The sequence below is a fragment of the Streptopelia decaocto genome (assembly GCF_964273445.1).
Source record: "Streptopelia decaocto genome assembly, chromosome: 5".
Lineage (NCBI taxonomy): Eukaryota > Metazoa > Chordata > Aves > Columbiformes > Columbidae > Streptopelia > Streptopelia decaocto.
Window position 1 is genome coordinate 35,814,646 of NC_138659.1, and position 17,504 is coordinate 35,832,149.

Below are 17,504 nucleotides of genomic sequence, written 5' to 3' on the forward strand. Positions count from 1 at the left end.
TTCCTCTCTGAGGAACAGCAAAAAGGAATTCAAAATTGCAAGATAAATTCAGCGTCTCGTTCCATTTTCAAACAGCTTTTCAGAGGGGTGCTGAAGTCTGGCTGGAGCAGGAGGCAAGGGAGGGTGAAATGCTACGCTTTGCCTTTAAGGGTTCAACATAAATTGGAGCATAATAAGGTGGAGGGGTTTCCTGGGTTGCTGCATCCTCCAGCATTTGCAAACGCTATATTATATAATTCCTTTCATCAATGTCTCAAGTTTCATCTTAAGATCTTTTGCCACTATTATTCCCACCGGGAAGCGGTTGCCAGAACCTTCTTCCGATTTTCATGCTAAATATATTTGTGACTGGTTTCTAGGCATATATTCTTGGGCCAGAATTGCCCTTAAACAGCTCCTGCTCCACAACATTTACCCTTTTTACCCTTTCTTACTGGCAGAAACGTCCCTCTTGGCCACCATCTGACTATGCTGAGCTCCCCAAACTTTCCACTTTCCCTCATCTCAGCAACATATTTCTCCACCAGTTGCATTATTATGTGTTTCTCTTTGGTACAGATGACCAGAATGGCATGTGGTGTTCCTGAGGGTATCTTGCCAGCACCAAGGACAATGGCATCGATCCCTTCCAAATTCTGCTAGGGACGTTGCTCTCAGGGCTTTTTCATGATCACATTGGCAGCTCATAGTTACTTTGGGTTCCATTCATGTATGTGTGCTGAGATCATGCTGTTCCTTTCCCAGACTTGAAATGTATGAAATAAAACCCTGAAAGTTACTTTCAGGTGCTGGACTTGGAGGTTATCCATAGATAAGTACAGACTATCTTTGAAAACATTTCTCAAAGTTCTCCGCGTACTGAAACTGCCCCTCTCTGTCTAACATTGGAGTCCATATACAACACTAGGAGGTTGAAATGGGTTAATTTTGCTAGATTCCCGATTCCAAGTCGGGCCAAGGTTCAAAATATGAGACGTAATGTCGTAGTGGGAGGTTAAATTGTGGGACTTGGCTACAAAATGCTGGAGATGCCCAAGGTTTTTAAGGAGAGAGTAGACAAATTCAAGAAAAAGAAAATAGCTATAAAATACAACGCATCCTCTGACTCAATAAGTTGTTGATCTGCAAGTTGGTGAAGCTCAGAAGAGGTTTCTGGGAAAAATCCTCTACTTGCTTTAGCCCAATTATGAAGCTGTTCTCAGGCAGCCCCCTTCCTGTAGCTTGTTCTTCCCCATCTCTCATGTTGTGCTGTCCATACGCTTTCCCTTCTATTTATTTCATTATTCCCTGTCTTGGTGTTTTGTTGCTGCTGCCTTGCAAGCCCCCTTCCTACCTCAAACCACCACGGGCCTTCTGGTTTTATTAATAACACACAACTCCTTTCTCCTCTCACTCCATTTCAGGTCACTGGAAGAGCCCTGATCGGCCTGTGCTGACTGGACAACGAACTTCACCAAAATGGCAAAGACCCCAGCATTCAAAAGCAAAACTATTCCCTCAGTATCTCTTAGTAAAACCCTGATGGATTGTTGATAACTCGCGTTCTGGCAGATCCCTGTAGCATCCCAAACGTACCCAAACCGCCCGGGTTTTCCACACGCCAGCTCTTTTCTGAGGGCATGGAGCGCGGTTACCAGGACGCGGCTGCCCGGGCAGCAGCTCCGGCCCCTTGTGACGGCGGGATGGGCGCGGGGGCGCGGGCGGCGGGGGCTGCGGGCAGCGCCGGGGGCTCCGGCCCGGCCGGGCGGAACCTTCGTGCGGGGCGGCGGCGCCGGCCGGAGGGGGAAGCGCGGGACGCGCCGCCGCCGAGCTCGGCCTCACGCTGCCGCCGCCGCCGCCTCCTCCCTCAGCCCGTGCGGCCGCCGCCGCGCCGCGACCCGACCCGCCGGGAGCTTGTCCGAGAGACCGGCCCGAGGGGTGAGTGACCCGGCGGGAGGGCGAGCGGCCGCCCGGCGCCGCTTCCCGCCGCTGCGCCGGTACCTGCCGGGCGGCGCGAAGGTCACGGGCCGCGGGTCCGGCCCGGCCCTCTCCGGTGCCGCCTTCGCCTCACCGCGCCGCCATGGCCGCGCCCCGGGCGGCCTCCCCGGCGGGGCCGGGGGCTCTCCCGGGGCTGCGCCTCCTTCCCTCCCCCCTTCCCTCCTGAGGCGGGGGTTCTGCGCGGCCTGGCCGCGATCGTGACGGGGAGGCGGCCGCTCCCCGGGCAGCCGCTCCGCTTCCCCCGGTGCTTTCCCCTCCGCGCCTGAAGCGCCGGCGGGCAGAGCGAACGCGAAATGTGGTGGCCGCCTTAGGGACCCGGGGTTTACTGTTCACTTCTCGTTATTTCAGCAATCTGTCCAGAAAATAAACGCTAAAATTCAGGCAGAACTTCAGTTAGAAAGGTGACGCTTAAAATTCTCTCCTCTGAAAGCTTTTTCTTGCAGTTCCTCTTCAGCGCAAAGGTCGCGTAAGAAGTGGCTTTTTTCTTTGCTTTTTGGAAGCTTTTTTTTCTCGTTCGCTAAATATACATCCCTTTTATTTTAATAAATCAGGCTTAAGAGAACATGCAGAATCTCTGCGATACTTGCTTAGGTTACCTCAGTAAGCAAATTTTGATTTCCAAGCAGGTATGCCCAGCAACAGCCCTGCTTTTTTAAGTTCTAGGCAGAGAATGAAGAGTTAAAAGAAACAAAAACCGCTGCAGTGACCCACACAGAAGCGAGCCCGTGTACATCTGGTAAATGTATGGTGGTGTTTCCCGCGATTCCAGACTCATTGCCCTGAGCTGAACGCGGGGTCGGCCGAACGCGCCGCCAGCCGAGCCAGGGGAATTCAAGGGTACCTTGGCTTTCCCCGGCTTGGAGAGCGGCCAGGGAGCCTCGGGGGCCGCCAAAGGCGCCGCTTTTGCCCTTGCGGTGGGAAAACGGGGCCGTGAACGAGGAGAGCGCTGCGGATTCTGAAGGAGAAAGATTGGGGAAGAGGTACCGTGATATTTATAAGTAGTTTTCCAATGTATTAGGAAGAGCTTTTCACTCTCTGCAGCACAATCCGTTAGCTGGAAGATGCTGTGCTTGCTGGGTTTGGCTCGGACAGCAGCCAGCCTTTTCCCTTGAGAGCTTTGTGCCACATCTAGTATTTTCAGGTTTTAAGGATATTAATAACTCAAAATATATTCTGCCAGGTGCGGGCTCCAGCTCTTAACCTCATTTTATTCAAGTACAAGTCGTCGATCATTTCTGAGTGTGGTGCCTTTCCTTTAAACTTCCTCTTCGGGAAAAGAACTCCCTGTTTAAATACTGTAGTTATCTTTGCCTCCATGACTTAGCATTCTTGGGTCAATAACGGTCACAAAATGCTAGTTTTAATGGGAATGTAAACTTGGCACTGAAATAAATTGATTTTTATTACTTTATTAGGGTATTGTGTAGCTGGAAGCAATGCGGATTTCTTGGGGGAAGAGTGAAATCAGGACCTTTTTGCAGGCAGAAATAAGGCCTCAGATTGCTGCTCCCATTTCTTCTCTGCTTGCTCCAAGTGGAAATGAAACTGTTGTTATGCTCAGCGCTGCATGTTTTAATCTGACGTAGTTTTACGCGTCAGGGTTGTGCTCTCGTTGCAATGTTTCATTATAACCTCATGGTAAGCTTTATGCCCACTGTGTGCCTGGGAAGTAGTTTTTGTAAGATGGTGTTTAAATATAAGACAGATGTTTAATCAGCTGTAATAATCTTTCTGTCCCTCCCTGTGCTTTTTTACGTTTAGCGCTGAGAGGCAAAATGGTCAATGCTGAAGCGTTTTCACGTCCCCTGAGCCGGAATGAAGTGGTCGGGTTAATTTTTCGTTTAACCATATTTGGTGCTGTAACATACTTTACCATTAAATGGATGGTCGATGCCATTGACCCGACCAGAAAGCAGAAGGTAGAAGCTCAGAAACAGGTAGGATTTTATTCATAAATATTTCTGTGAAATGCCATCTTGTTCATTACTGTTCATACAGAGAAATCTGCTAACTGAAAACTGGACTTGTAATAACCAACGAAGCAATTGACCGAAGCATGTGGAATAATAAAAGAACCCCTAGAAGTATTTTTTAGTCGCTCTCACGATCTTGGCTGTTTGCATTTTCGGTCCTTACATTTTATAAGAAGTTACATTTTCTTGCTTGAAGTGGTGGCAAAACCGCTGAACTGTAGCACAGCATCGTCTCTAATTATCTGCAAGTGTGCGGTCCCAGGGCCGTTTCTGCTTCTGACAACTTTGCTAAGCAGCAGTCACGTTCAGTAATGCTCTCATCAGTCTCTTGGTTGCTTTTTAAAACCTTGAGCAGAAGTAACTTAATTCTCTGCTGCTTTTTGGCAGCCTAATGGCAGAGGCAGGGGCTCAGGACAAAGAGGAGCGCTGCTGTCCAAACGCCTTTCTAAGAACAGCTTGCACTTTGTCCCTCTCCCTCTTATTCTCCCCCCACCTCCAGTAGCAGTCAAAATGCCCTGGAAAGGGGAGAAAAAGAAGCGAAAAGCCTCATTTAGTATTTTGAACTAGTATTTGAGAACTAATTTTTGAATTAAGCATTTAATTTCTTTCCCTGATTTTCTGGGTGTTTTATTTCCCCCAGGCTGAAAAACTAATGAAGCAAATTGGAGTGAAAAATGTCAAGCTTAGTGAATACGAAATGAGTATCGCTGCGCATCTCGTAGACCCACTTAGCATGCATGTAAGAAACTGTTCTCCATGTTACTCCGATGAAAGCCGTGGAAGTTCTTGATTTTGACTTTGGATTACATTGTTGTATATGTGTATCTATGGACATACATAGAAAATATTTAAGACTAAAACCGCATCGTTGATAGGAGAGTTTGTTTACTTGCTTGTCCATTTTATTTTTGAGGCCTTGTCCTACTTTAAAGCTTGTGCCTATTTTTTGTTTGCGGGGAGTATGGTGATCATTTCTAATACATCTTTTCTGTGTTAGGTAACCTGGAGTGATATCGCAGGCCTAGACGACGTTATTACAGATTTGAAAGACACTGTCATTTTGCCCATCAAGAAGAAATACTTGTTTGAGAATTCCAGGCTCTTACAGCCACCGAAAGGTACGAAGGGAATGTTGTGGATTTATATGTTGGCATTTAAAACAAAACCAGAAGGAAGTGGATTGCCAGTCTAAAGTGCAACCGTTAGGGAAAACCCTCGGTTTTTTGCCCTTCTCAATGCAAGCTGCTCCTGCAGACATCTCTCTGTTCTAGTCCTAGAAACTCCAGGCATTCAGAGACAGAGATCCCGTTTTTATTCTGGAGATGCCTTGATTTTCTCTGAGTTGAGCTGCACAGGATTGAGGCAGTAAGGAAACCGGCGGGTGACAGCAGTAAAACAGAAGTTGGACTTGGCTGGAATGCTGACAGCTGTATTTGCTGCATGTTACCACAAACAAGCAGGATTTGAACCAAAAATGTCGGACAAAATGCCAAAGTTTATCTGTAGTGCTCCAATCCCTGGAATATTGTCTGCTGAAAGTTCTCTGAAAACTATTAATTACTGCCCATATCGGTGCCCATCTCAGTTCGTATACTGAGTGATGGAAAATGAAGACCTTTTGTAACTGGTTTAGTTTTTCCAGGCTGCTTTCTGTTTAAGTCACAAATTGAAACTGCCTGGAAAATTACTCTAATGTCATGATCTAATAAGCTGAAGGAAAAGATGATTTTTTATTTATCTTTTTAAAGCAGACTTTCCATATTGGGTGAGCTCCCCAGTTTTATTAGTGCCTTACACTGCGTGTTAATAGGAAGTCGTTGCTTCAGAGTAATTACGTTTGTGTCCTCAGTCACATAAATGGAAAAGAAACGCTAGTAATTCTCTGTGTTTCAGTCTTGTTTGACTTCATTTTTGCTCTTTAGATTATTTCCTTTACAACTATATTAGAAAAACCCTGCCGTGGATTCTTTCACTATGACAATTTAAAAACTAATATGAGATGTCATATTTAATTGAGGGTAATTTGTTTAAAATGTTTGTGGGCTCTTTTTGTCCTTTTCTCTCCCCACTCTGTGTGGAGTTTTATTAGCAGGGCTGTAACTGGCTATAAACAAGTCCTGTCAAATGCTTATGGGATATTAATAAGGTTTTAGTTTTATGTAACCTTTATAGTCACGGTAATAAAGCCGTCACCTTTCAGACCAAAGCCTGTTTTGTGTGCACCGTTACGTTTCAGGAGTGCTGCTCTACGGCCCTCCCGGCTGTGGTAAAACGCTGATCGCCAAAGCTACAGCCAAGGAAGCGGGTTGTCGATTCATTAACCTCCAGCCTTCAACGCTGACGGACAAATGGTATGGAGAGTCACAAAAGCTGGCCGCTGCTGTCTTCTCCCTTGCTATAAAGCTCCAACCGTCCATCATTTTTATTGATGAAATAGGTAAAAATCTATCTCTTTTTTTATAAGTAACTGTATCGGAGTGACATTCAACTGTACGTTCATCTTTTCCTTAAGAAGAGGAATAATGGAACGAGGTTCAGTAATAGTATTGTAAAGTACTGGTGGCAAATTGGGAAAAACAGTGTATTTCTTCCTTGTGTTAGTGGTGGAAATTACAAGTAGAACAAGCGCTGCTCAGTTTTGGTTGGGTCGAGGTGGTTCACAAGGAAACCTTTTCTTCTGCCAAGGGAACTACTTGAGGAAACCCACCACCAAATACACCTCAACGCTTCTGTCACGAGGGCGCATAGTGGAAAATTAAACACCCATTTAGGAGAGCTCAGGAATAACAGTTGAATGAGGCTGAAGAAGTAGGAGGGGAAGTTCTAGGAAGGCACCAAAGCTGCCAGTTGCTTGGTGCGTTTGGACTTGTCACGCGAGTGTTTAAGCCCTTGTGAACTTGAGCAGTTCTGGTAAATTTGCTCATTGTCTCGTAGCACTGGCACTTCGTAGAGTGAACTGCACAGAAACCTGGTGGAGCTCTCACTCTTGCCATAGTTTAGGGCACCTTGGATAAATGTCATTACTCCCACATTTACACAGCCCTAAAATAACATTTGGCCCTTTGAAGCCAACCGTGAGGCTGATGCGGCCCCCACTGAAAATGAGTTTGACACCCCTGGTTTGGGCTGATGAAGGAGCATCATGAAGATGTTTTTTAACCGCTGGTATTGGTGTGAAAATGTGGTGTTTTTCTAGCCGTTGGCAATTCTTTAGGCAACCATGATCAGAGTTAGAACTCCGCATAGCAAAGTGTGCAGCGTACATCCTGCAGCTTGCTGATCTCCGGTGCTTTGCTGTCTTCTGGCTTGCCAGACTCCTGAATGCTCCCATCTCTACATGAGAAGTTAAGGTGCAAGCTACACTTTCCATGAATTCAGGAAAGCAAAGATTTGGGACAGTCGCATGTGGTAGGCACATATGTCATGTAATTTAAAAGATACGCTTAATGTGGTGAGATTCCACCTTTCTGCTCTTCACCATTAGAAATATTTTTCATTTATTGACAGCGTTTATTAAAATATTATTTGTAAGAGAGAGAATAGCGCGAGTCTGCACGTGAGAAAAGTAAACTGCCTTACCAAAACTTTTAATACAGATTCCTTCTTACGAAGCCGGTCGAGTTCTGACCACGAAGCTACTGCCATGATGAAAGCTCAGTTCATGAGCCTGTGGGACGGGCTGGACACCGATTATAACTGCCAGGCAAGTACCAGGGATGACAAAGGTAACCAGGTTCTTCCCGCTCGGTTATTGTGCTTTGGGAGAACAGCAGGTTGTGTGTAGTAGCGGCCAAAACAGCTTCTTTACCTCTCGGTGGTTACCAGTATATTATGGGAGTGCGATGAGTTTTATTAATAGATCATTCTTCTTCTGGAGAAGCCATTTTTGGTTTGAATTCAGAGATCTTATTTTCAGAAGTATCTCAACAATATAGTTTGAGTTGCCAAAACTGAGAATTCTTGAACTGTTTTGAAAAACATTTTGTCAACAATATTTTCTTGAGCTGAAGCGAATCTTTGATTTTAGGAAAGGTGTTGAAAGATCTGAGTGTTCATCCCAGTTGTTTTCAGAAAAGCATTAGACAAGTACTGGACTCTGTAGTTAATCTGTAAAGGTAGAGAAGTTGATGTTATTCTATTAAATGGAGCTGTGCTTCCATCCTGTTGTTCCTGTTCGCTTCCATACCCCTCCCACAATCTCAACACATTTATTGTATTGTGGAGAGAAAAAAAAGAATATGAAAGCTGCTGGTGATGTGAAAATGAATAAACAAAAACCATTTATGAAATGAATGACTTGAATGTAGCGTAGGCGGAAGTCGGCTTGGTATTATTCTGAACTGTCACCTGGAGCAATCCTTTCAATGCCGTTAAAAAGAATGCCTTTTCTCCAATTTCACAATTTTTAGCCTTTTCAATGTGTATTTTTAAAAAAAAAAGTGATTAGGAGACAGTGAATATATATACTGAGAGGCTTTAGAGCAGAGTGTTTGCTTGCCATCAACAAGAGGCCAGTGCTATGAACACTTAACTAGAAGCTAATCCATCCTTACAAGGACACATTTCTTCCAGTGTTCGCATGTATTACTCTTGTTTTCTTGATGTAGTGACAACTTCTTGGAGCAAGTCAATTTGTTCCTTCCCTGCAGTAAGGAGGGTAATCAATGGTCTTACCCACCTCCGGAGCTCGGTGTGTGGAGCCTGAACGAGTCACTGCTGTCTCTTCCCCGTGTCAGGAGCGCTCGGCAGGGGTTGCTCCGGGTTTCTGGGGAGATTTTGGTTTCAATAGCACATTTCAGGCTCCTGCCCAAGATGCCGTTGCAATGCAGGAAGCGTTTTTTAAGTGAGAGCTTTGACATTTGTGTTGTCTCAGGTTTTAACGCTGGGCTCTGCTGTTAATTACTTGGGAGCTTCAGATTGCGTCTTGCCAAACAAATTTCCTTTGAATTAAGGGTTGAGTTTGGCTTTTGCTATGGTAACGAAAATTCCAAATGCTAGGAGGGAATTGTAAATAATAATAAGCGTTGTGATGAATGTTATTTGATTGCACCTGTAAGCTTGTTCATTCTTGGGTGAAACCCACCAAGGATGTCGTCTTGAGCGCAGCAGGAACTTGGGGCGCAGTGCCTGGAAAACAGAGCTTGAAGGGATGATGGCTCAAGTCTGGAAGCCACGTGTGTGCCATGGGGGGGTCCCACATTCACAGAACCTGGTTTGGGGAAGATTCCTCCACTAGCACAGAGGGGACAAGACTTTGGGTCCAACGTTGGGCCTTGCAGCAGAGCGCGGGCGCAGCGATGCCGCTCACTGTTGGCTTGCGTCTGGCGCGCAGGGAAGGGTGCGTAACGCTCTGTAGAAGGTGAAGAGCGTCGGAGCCTTAGTGAAAAATGCACCTTTTGGCTTTTTCTCTGCAAAGCAATGTGCCACCGTGTAGTTGTGCCTGTAGGTGGCAGGGTGACTCCGCTCAGGGCCACCAAAGCAGCCGGGCCAGAGGCGGCTGCGGAACAGTGACTCCAGACAAAAGACCAGAAGCACGTCAGGAAACCCTATTGATAGGAGATTAATTTCCCTGACATTTTTCACTTTGCGCGACTGGGTATTTGGCAATGTACATAACTTACAATAACAAATGAGAAGTAAAAGGCTGATGTGAATGGGAAGTAAATTTGTTCTTAAACTAAAAAGTGGAACGAGGTCAAATACTCACCTGGCATTGAGCTTGGCTCGTACACATCTGATGGGCTGCTGTTACACTGTGCCAGTGCATACAGGTTCTTTTAATGCTAAAAAACCAAACAAAAAACCATCTTAGTGCATGCAAAAGCTGCCAATTTGCTCATCCCAGTGAACCGATTGTGTTTCTTTTTTTCAACATAACACAAAAATGCCAAGTTTTTTAATAATACCTTATAAAAATGCCTCCTTTTGAGTTCCTCCCAGGCCACCAGAAACTAAAGAGATGTCACCAGCACTTAGAAGTGGAAGTTTTGGGTAACCGCTTAGAGATCGAACTTTCAAGTTGGGCTCAGAAGGCTTCAGTCTGGTGTAAAAATCTCTACCCAGACGATACTTTGTGGTCCCAACGCCCTCTTAAGACACTTGTTTAAATCCAGGTGCTGAAATCAGCACCAAGAAACCTCATGTAACTTCTTCAAATGTCGATGTTGTTGATGAAGAGTCACGTGTTTGGTTTTGAAACTTCAATACGACGGTGTTTTCAAAAGCCGACTCCAGGCTGACGAGCTTTTTGTTTCGGTGCCTGCAGGTCATCGTGATGGGAGCCACCAACCGACCTCAGGATCTGGACTCGGCCATCATGAGAAGAATGCCCACCCGCTTTCACATCAACCAACCTGTAAGTCGTGCCAGGTTTGCCTGAATGCTACAGGCAGGGGCCTTATCAGCCAGGAAACACACATCTCTCTTTGGTTTTAGGGTTTTTTTTCAAGGAAACACCGTATGACTGTAATCTGGGCTTAGTATTTTAGAAGCATGCATATAATTTGCTTTTCGAGGTGAAGTTTCTCACAGAAATCTTGATTCTTGGGGTCTTTTATTTGAAACAACACCACGTGTTCTGAGAGCTCCCTACTAATTTTCTTTCTGTATTAGAATGGAGTGGCTTAGGCTTATTTTTAACATGAAAACAACCAGAAAAAGCACAAAAGTGACTGCGCACACTTGCTTACGGGGGAGAGCGGCACCCAGGTCAGACAGTGGCAAGAAGCAGGTACATCTCGACGCCCATTTATACCTTCTGGATACACAGCATTTAGTTTTCAAGGAGAGAAGAGGGAATTAAATCCGCGTCGCAAGGTGTGTGTTCTGCTCAGGCCTTTCCACCATCGGGCACAGCATCTGGAAATCTGTTCTTATTCCACTTACAATTTCTGCCAAGCAGGCAGTAAGTTCGTTCTTCATCAGTGACGCCAGCCATCGCAAGGTTATGCATTTTGCTATTGCTGTCCTCTTCAAAGTATTTTAGTTGCCTTGGAACACAACATCACAAGACCTTTTTGTATCAATGCGATAAAGAGTCCGGCTGTGGTTGTCTGTGCTTCCTTCTGGCTACAGAAATACCCTTGGTTATTCATTTTTTGCAGAAACTTACAGAAAAAACTGGGGGAGGAAAACTCATTGATTGTGCAAGAGGGCAGTTGTGTTCCCAGCTCCATCGTGTTTGAGCTGGCGTTCGCTCCTTGGGGGTGGATACTTTTCGAAACAAAGCGTTTAGAACCTAATAGCTGCTTTTCTGTAGAGTTTCCTACACCTTACTCATCTTGAGGTGTTCCTTGAATTAGTGAGGGGCAAAGATGTGTGTTTTGGTACTTTATCGTGTCTTTCCATCAAGAACCGTCGTTAGAAGGATGAATTATCTGCGGGTAGCGGTGCCTCAGGATATCGCAGGGGTTGGCTCCATCTCTTAGGAGCAGAATTACAACACGAGGCATCATTTAGGGCACAGGCACGTAATTTTCGTTACACAGCTGTCTGGTGAACTTACTCCTCATCTCTTCTCCTTGTCTGTGGTTCCGTGCAACACCGCCCAGCCTGGTTACAACTCCTCTATTGAGGCCGCAGATAATTCCCGTGCTGTGTGCTGGGGGTGTGCTCAGCATCACCATAGACTGGCAGAAGCCTTGCGGATTTTATAACTAAGTTCGAGGTGAAAATGGCCAAAATTACTTGTAAAAAAATTATCTCCAAAGTAGAAATGGAAGAAGTATTTTTTGAGACAGCATGTCAACCGTTCAGCTGCCACAGTATGTGTGTTCAGTCCCATGTGCTCCTGGATTCAGAGTGCCCTCAATCTCATTTTGCTGGGTGATTTGCCGTCAGAGAGGTTTCCTTGGTATGTATCTCCTGTTTGAGGGATCGGCTCGTGTCGCTGAACTACAAAAACCCACACAATACACAGTAGAGATAAATGTTGCATGGGTTTATTTTTGTGCTCTAATAACTTTAATCTCTTTTGTTTAAGGCTCTGAAACAAAGAGAAGCCATCTTGAAGCTAATTTTGAAGAATGAAAATGTAAGTAGACTTCTTTTAATGGTTCATTTTCTGTGTTACTATTGTCATGAGGACAAACTCTGGAGTGTAGAAAACATGTTTTATAATTGACCATCTTGCAGATTATTTGACGGGGTATTTCTCATTATGCCTTGGGAATCTCCTGTGGTTTTAGGTGCGGCACTAGATGAAAGCAGCTCAGTTCCCTACTGGTCCAAGCGTGAGCCTCAGTCAGAGCAGCCGGCTGGGGTTTTGGGGTGAATCACCATCTCTGAGGAAAATTACTTAATTCTTCTGTCTCCATTTGCTTACTTGATAACAAGATCATATATTTATCTCTTTAAAAATACTGAGGTTGAATAGTGTTTGAAAATCATTTGGATCACTGAAAGAAATGTGAGGGCATCATGAAGCAGGGAGAAGGGATACTAATGATGTTTTTTGACAGTGCTGCTTTTTGCACTTGGATCCATAGTTTGTGTTTCATTTAGAGGAAAACAACTACAGATATTATTACTAATATTGTGTGGTGTTCGTGTCACCACCTGAGCACATCTGGCATACGGGACCTGTGTTATCTGAGGTTCCTGCCCAATTTACTCTGCAGCTCTAATTGTTCTGGGGATAATGTTTCAGTGTCTCTTGGTTGAGGTCTATCCTAAAAAATACCATTCTCTAGTAAAACCAACTTAGATTTTTCAGGAGACCTGAAACTCACAACTCATCCTTGCGAATGGCTGAGAATATTGGGGAGGTTCCTTTGCATTTTGGATTGTTCACATAGGAGTAGCTTTCTCGCAAGATACCAGACATAAATGTGAAAACAGAACTGATATGAAACAACCAGAGCATTGTGGGGGAAGAGCTGATCTATTTGCAACTAAATCGTCTTTTGCAAGCGGTGATTTCAGAGTCAGATTCCATTCCAAGAGCTGGTCGGGAGCTTTGCCAAATACCAAACGTTTGTAGCGGTTCCCGGAGGATGCGCCACCACCCAGCCCTCGCACGCACCTGGACTCTGCGGCCGGGCCGGGGCTTCGCCAGCGCCTTTCAGCAGGAGCCCAAATCCGCTCCTCAATATGGACCTGAAAGAACGCAGCGTGTCTCGGGCGTCTGGCAGTAAATCACAGCCGCACAAATAACATTCTTTGGGGCGGGGGGGAAATCAGCCTGTGCTGGTTGTCCCATAGGAGGAGTTGGATCTCTCAAGCTGAGCGGATTTTCAGGCAGCGTGACAAACTTCTGGCCATCCTTGACTGACAGGCGCAGCCCTGCCCTCCATCTTCCCCGTGTTTCTTCTTTCTCGCTCAAAGAGGAATCCTTGTTCACGCATGTTACAAAACACGTTTACAAATATCTAAAGGGTGAGTGTCAGGAGGATGGAGCCAGGCTCTTCTCGGTGACAACCAGTGATAGGACAAGGGGTAATGGGTTCAAACTGGAACACAGGAGGTTCCGCTTAAATTTGAGAAGAAACTTCTTCTGGTGAGGGTGGCAGAGCCTGGCCCAGGCTGCCCAGGGGGTTGTGGAGTCTCCTTCTCTGCAGACATTCCAACCCGCCTGGACACCTTCCTGTGTAACCTCATCTGGGTGTTCCTGCTCCATGGGGGGATTGCACTGGATGAGCTTTCCAGGTCCCTTCCAACCCCTCACATTCTGGGATTTTGTGATTCTGTTACGTCATCTTTCTGTGTGTTCTTAGCCAGCTGCGCTACACCATCTGGGAGCAGCAAAGGTTCTGCCTGGGGCTTTGCCTTCATCACCGTGGAATAGTTTCCCTCTTAGAAGAAGTCAGCCCGTAATTTCAGCCTTTTATTAGCCTAGTTTGGCTTTTAACTTCTTGAAAAGGAAATAGTGATGCATTGGGACATGTGCTGTTACCAGAGATCCTGCAAACGGGCTGAATAAATGTGGGGTCTTGGCTGGAAAGAGTTCGGTCTGAGTTAGACGCATTGTTTTGTCTCCAAGCTCCTGGTTTTGTGGTTGAACAAAGCAGGAGCAGTTGTTTGGTAACTCAGCAGGCGACTGAGATGGTGAACAGGGTCCGATGGAGCCCTGGACCAACAAGAGCCGTGCCAGTACAGGAAACCGGTGTGGGCATCTGGGAAAATGGGTCAATATTTCTGCGGTCCGGTTTTTGCTTCCAAAACCGCGCAGGAGCTTTGTCAGTAACAGGATAGACCAATATGACAGTTTGCTTTCAGTTGCCTGTTTGTTCTTTTTTTTATCAGCTACAGAGTTTTATGAGATGAAGCATCAGTTTCATGTCATGAATTTAACTACTTGGAGGGTTCAAATTGTAAGTTAATAAAATAATTTGCTTTTAGCTCTCAAAAAAGGTGAAGACTGGAAAAGATCTCAGACAGGTAAAAATACTTAGAGGTGACTCTTTCTTGTTTGTGTAGAACAAAGTAAACATCTTCAGAGTTTTCAGGCTCTTTCCTCTTGTTCTGGGGCAGGTGGACAGACACGTAGATCTCCTCCAAGTCGCTAAAGAGACCGACGGCTTCTCCGGCAGCGACCTGAAGGAAATGTGCCGGGACGCGGCGCTCCTCTGCGTCAGGGAATACGTCAATTCCGCCTGCGAAGAAGAGGCGTATGTGTCTTTGTTCTCTCTGCCGACGCTCCCCGCGCCACGCGGTTCTTTGTTCATATTTCCCGACTCGCTTTGCAAAGCTGTAGAGGTTTGGAAAACCTTGCTGTGATTTACAGGAAGCACAAGGTTCTCTTTTCCTTGATAAATCGCCACTATACAAAAAACACAATGAGTAAGTCACCTTTACTCGTTTTGGCGATGAAAATAAGAGTCTTCATTCCAAGATGGGACAAATTGGCAAGGGATGTTACTGCGCTGTGTTACCTGCACACGTGTCACTCCGCTTGTTGTGATGTGACCTCCCCTACTGGCGGGTGGCACCTGCCTGCACAGGGGCTTGTTTCCAGTGTCAGAGCTGCCGTTTTGGGGGATGTCTTGTTTGCGTGGCTGTTACGCAGCACCTGAATCATCATCTCGCTATTTTCATTCCTTTCTAGCCATGACGAAGATGAAATTCGGCCCGTGCAGCAGCAAGATCTCCAGAGGGCGATTGAGAAGATGCGGAAATCCAAGGACGCCACGCTGCAGAATGTCTTGATGCACGTTAGCTTAGATTAAGGCAACAAGAGTGTGTTTGCAGTTTCTGATCTGATTTAGTTTGACTTGTGTTAGTTAGCAAAAAAAAAACCCAACATCACGGGGTGGGACGTTCCTTGAATAAGGGAATTCTGTTTCTGGAATTGTTTTTATACGACGAATCCTAAGTTATTGAAATTTCGTCTCGTGCAACGAGAAGTGTAACGAACGGTAGGTCGTGAAGTGGAACAATTATCGCCCAGACCAAGAGCAGTCGCCTGTGTCGTGTCCCGCAATCGCTGCTACGTGTCGCCTTAAAACAGGATCTGAGGTGGTGCAGGGTGGAAGGGAGACGATCCGGCACCAGTCTGTGTATATACGTACCAGCCTGTGTCTATGTATTAAATGTATATATCCACACTTCTTTCTTTTTTTTTTTTTTATATAGAGACATAATCTGTAGATAACTCGAGTATGGAAAAATCTTTTCTACTTACTGAACCAAACCAAATCGGGAGATGTATAGATTGAAGATTCACCGATACTCGGTTCACATTTCCTTCTTCCTTTTAGCAGGAAATCTGAAGGCAGAAACTCCTGCTTCTGGGATGTCTTTCAGGCAACATTGGAAATGTTACTGATTTTTCTTTCACGTGACCACTTGAAATCCAGTGCCATTTAGTAAAGATAGTGAACTACTGTAAAAAAACGTTGGAATAATTTTTATTTTGTATGAATTCTGCTTCTTGAGGCTTTTAAAATGAATGCTGCTTTTATTTTTATTTTTCCCTTGCTGTGAGTCGTTAGAGTAGAATCTTGAACTGTTCTTTTCATAAAGTCCCACTGATAAACTCTCTGAATCTGTGGCTTTCTGATCTGTTCTGTGCTGCAACAGGGGTTTGCTGCTGCTCGGTCTCCTTGTCGCAGGCGAAGCTCCGAGGTGGGGGGGACGTTTTGTGACGCTGGGATCTGCAAAACCCAAGAGAAGGGAACGAGCTTTACGTTTCTGAACGTGATTTAGCAACGTTCTGCTGGTCACGGGTCTTGTAACTCAGGTCACGTTACGCAGTGATAAAGGCGAGGGGTTAAAAATGCAAGCAGCAAGAGCGTTTTGGTAAAGTTGTCGGTGGGTTTTCAATAGCGTGATTTTTTTTCTTCTAATATGAACCGTGCACTAATCCAACCTAAATCTGTAATGGGCACTGCTCAAAGCAGGGGCTGGCGTGCTGGGTCACAGCTCCGCTCGCTCTCAAGGGCAGGAGATTGGGAGTGAGATCACGATGTAATGTGCTTGGGTACCAAACATGGGGTGGTTTTTTAATGATTTCATAATTACTTGGCTTTTTTATGTGTGAGGGGGAAGGTATGTGGTAAATGTGTCTTGCTTTACCACAAAGACGTAGGAAATGCGGTGTGGCAGAAATATTGGGCTGTGGAATTCTGCAAAGTCCAGAGAAGGGAACGGAGCTGGTGAGGGGCTGGAGCACAAGGTGATTGGAGTGGCTGAGGGACCTGGGGGGGTTCAGCTGGAGAACAGGAGCTGAGGGGAGACCTTCTGATCTCTGAACTGCCTGAAAGGAGCTTGGAGCCAGGGGGGGTCGGGCTCTGCTCCCCAGGAACAAGCGCCAGGAGCAGAGGAAACGGCCTCAAGTTGCACCAGGGGAGGTTGAGGTTGGATGTGGGGAACAATTTCTTCCCCAAAGGGCTGTGGGGCATTGGAACAGGCTGCCCAGGGCAGTGCTGGAGTCACCATCCCTGGAGGGTTGGACAGACGGACATGAGGTTCTCAGGGACATGGGGCAGTGCCGGGGTGGGATATGGTTGGACTCGATGATCTTGAGGGTCTTTTCCAACCATAATGACTATGCTGTGGGATGCTGATGTCACGAGTCGCCGCTGGTGCCAGGGCAGAGCGATGCAGGGTGAGCCCCAGCTCACACACCAGCCTTGCAATTAAACACCCAAATCGTGCTGCTCTCATGGGAAGACAAAGTTCTCTGGTGATTCAGTTTGCTCTGAGCCTGCTCTGATGCTGAAGGTCCCCAGGCCCCTCTCAGCAGCTGTTATACCTGAAACAGTCCAGGCTGGTGCACGGACACAGCTCGTACCCCCTGGGACTGACCTGAAGGGGCACAGGGGGTCGATTGCACAGCTTGGTGTGAAATGTCTCGTTCTTGGAGCTTAAAAGGTTGAATCCTCCGGAGGGAAGAGACAAAGACATTCCCAGCAAATAAACAGGTATGGCTGCCACCGGCAGCCATTGTCCCTGGCGTTTTAAAGCAGCCGATCTTATCCACACTGCCAACACAAACCTTTGGATAGTCTCAAGTAACAGGTAAATAAATGTTTGTTTGTTCTGTGTTCCTGTTGGTCTGTTTTCTGTAACCTTCACCACTCTGCAAATGTTTGGATTCTGTAAATACAGTTAGTT

General features: G+C 46.0%; 1 protein-coding gene across 4 annotated transcripts; it reads left to right on the plus strand.

Annotated features, from left to right (window-relative positions):
* The first annotated feature begins 1,780 nt into the window (after positions 1 to 1,780).
* On the plus strand, positions 1,781 to 15,929 carry ATAD1 (ATPase family AAA domain containing 1). Of its 4 annotated transcripts, none has more exons than XM_082052920.1 (11): positions 1,781 to 1,917; positions 3,739 to 3,914; positions 4,591 to 4,689; positions 4,948 to 5,068; positions 6,187 to 6,387; positions 7,547 to 7,653; positions 10,216 to 10,305; positions 11,932 to 11,982; positions 14,289 to 14,327; positions 14,421 to 14,557; positions 14,995 to 15,929. In XM_082052920.1, the coding sequence occupies exons 2-11, from the start codon at positions 3,753 to 3,755 to the stop codon at positions 15,113 to 15,115; spliced, it is 1,128 nt and encodes a 375-aa protein (XP_081909046.1). In that variant the 5' UTR covers positions 1,781 to 1,917; positions 3,739 to 3,752; the 3' UTR covers positions 15,116 to 15,929. The 4 variants fall into 4 exon arrangements, with proteins under 4 accessions (XP_081909046.1, XP_081909047.1, XP_081909045.1 ...); XM_082052919.1 differs by lacking the exon at positions 1,781 to 1,917 and adding an exon at positions 2,361 to 2,378; XM_082052918.1 differs by lacking the exon at positions 1,781 to 1,917 and adding an exon at positions 2,708 to 2,957.
* Positions 15,930 to 17,504: the final 1,575 nt, after the last annotated feature.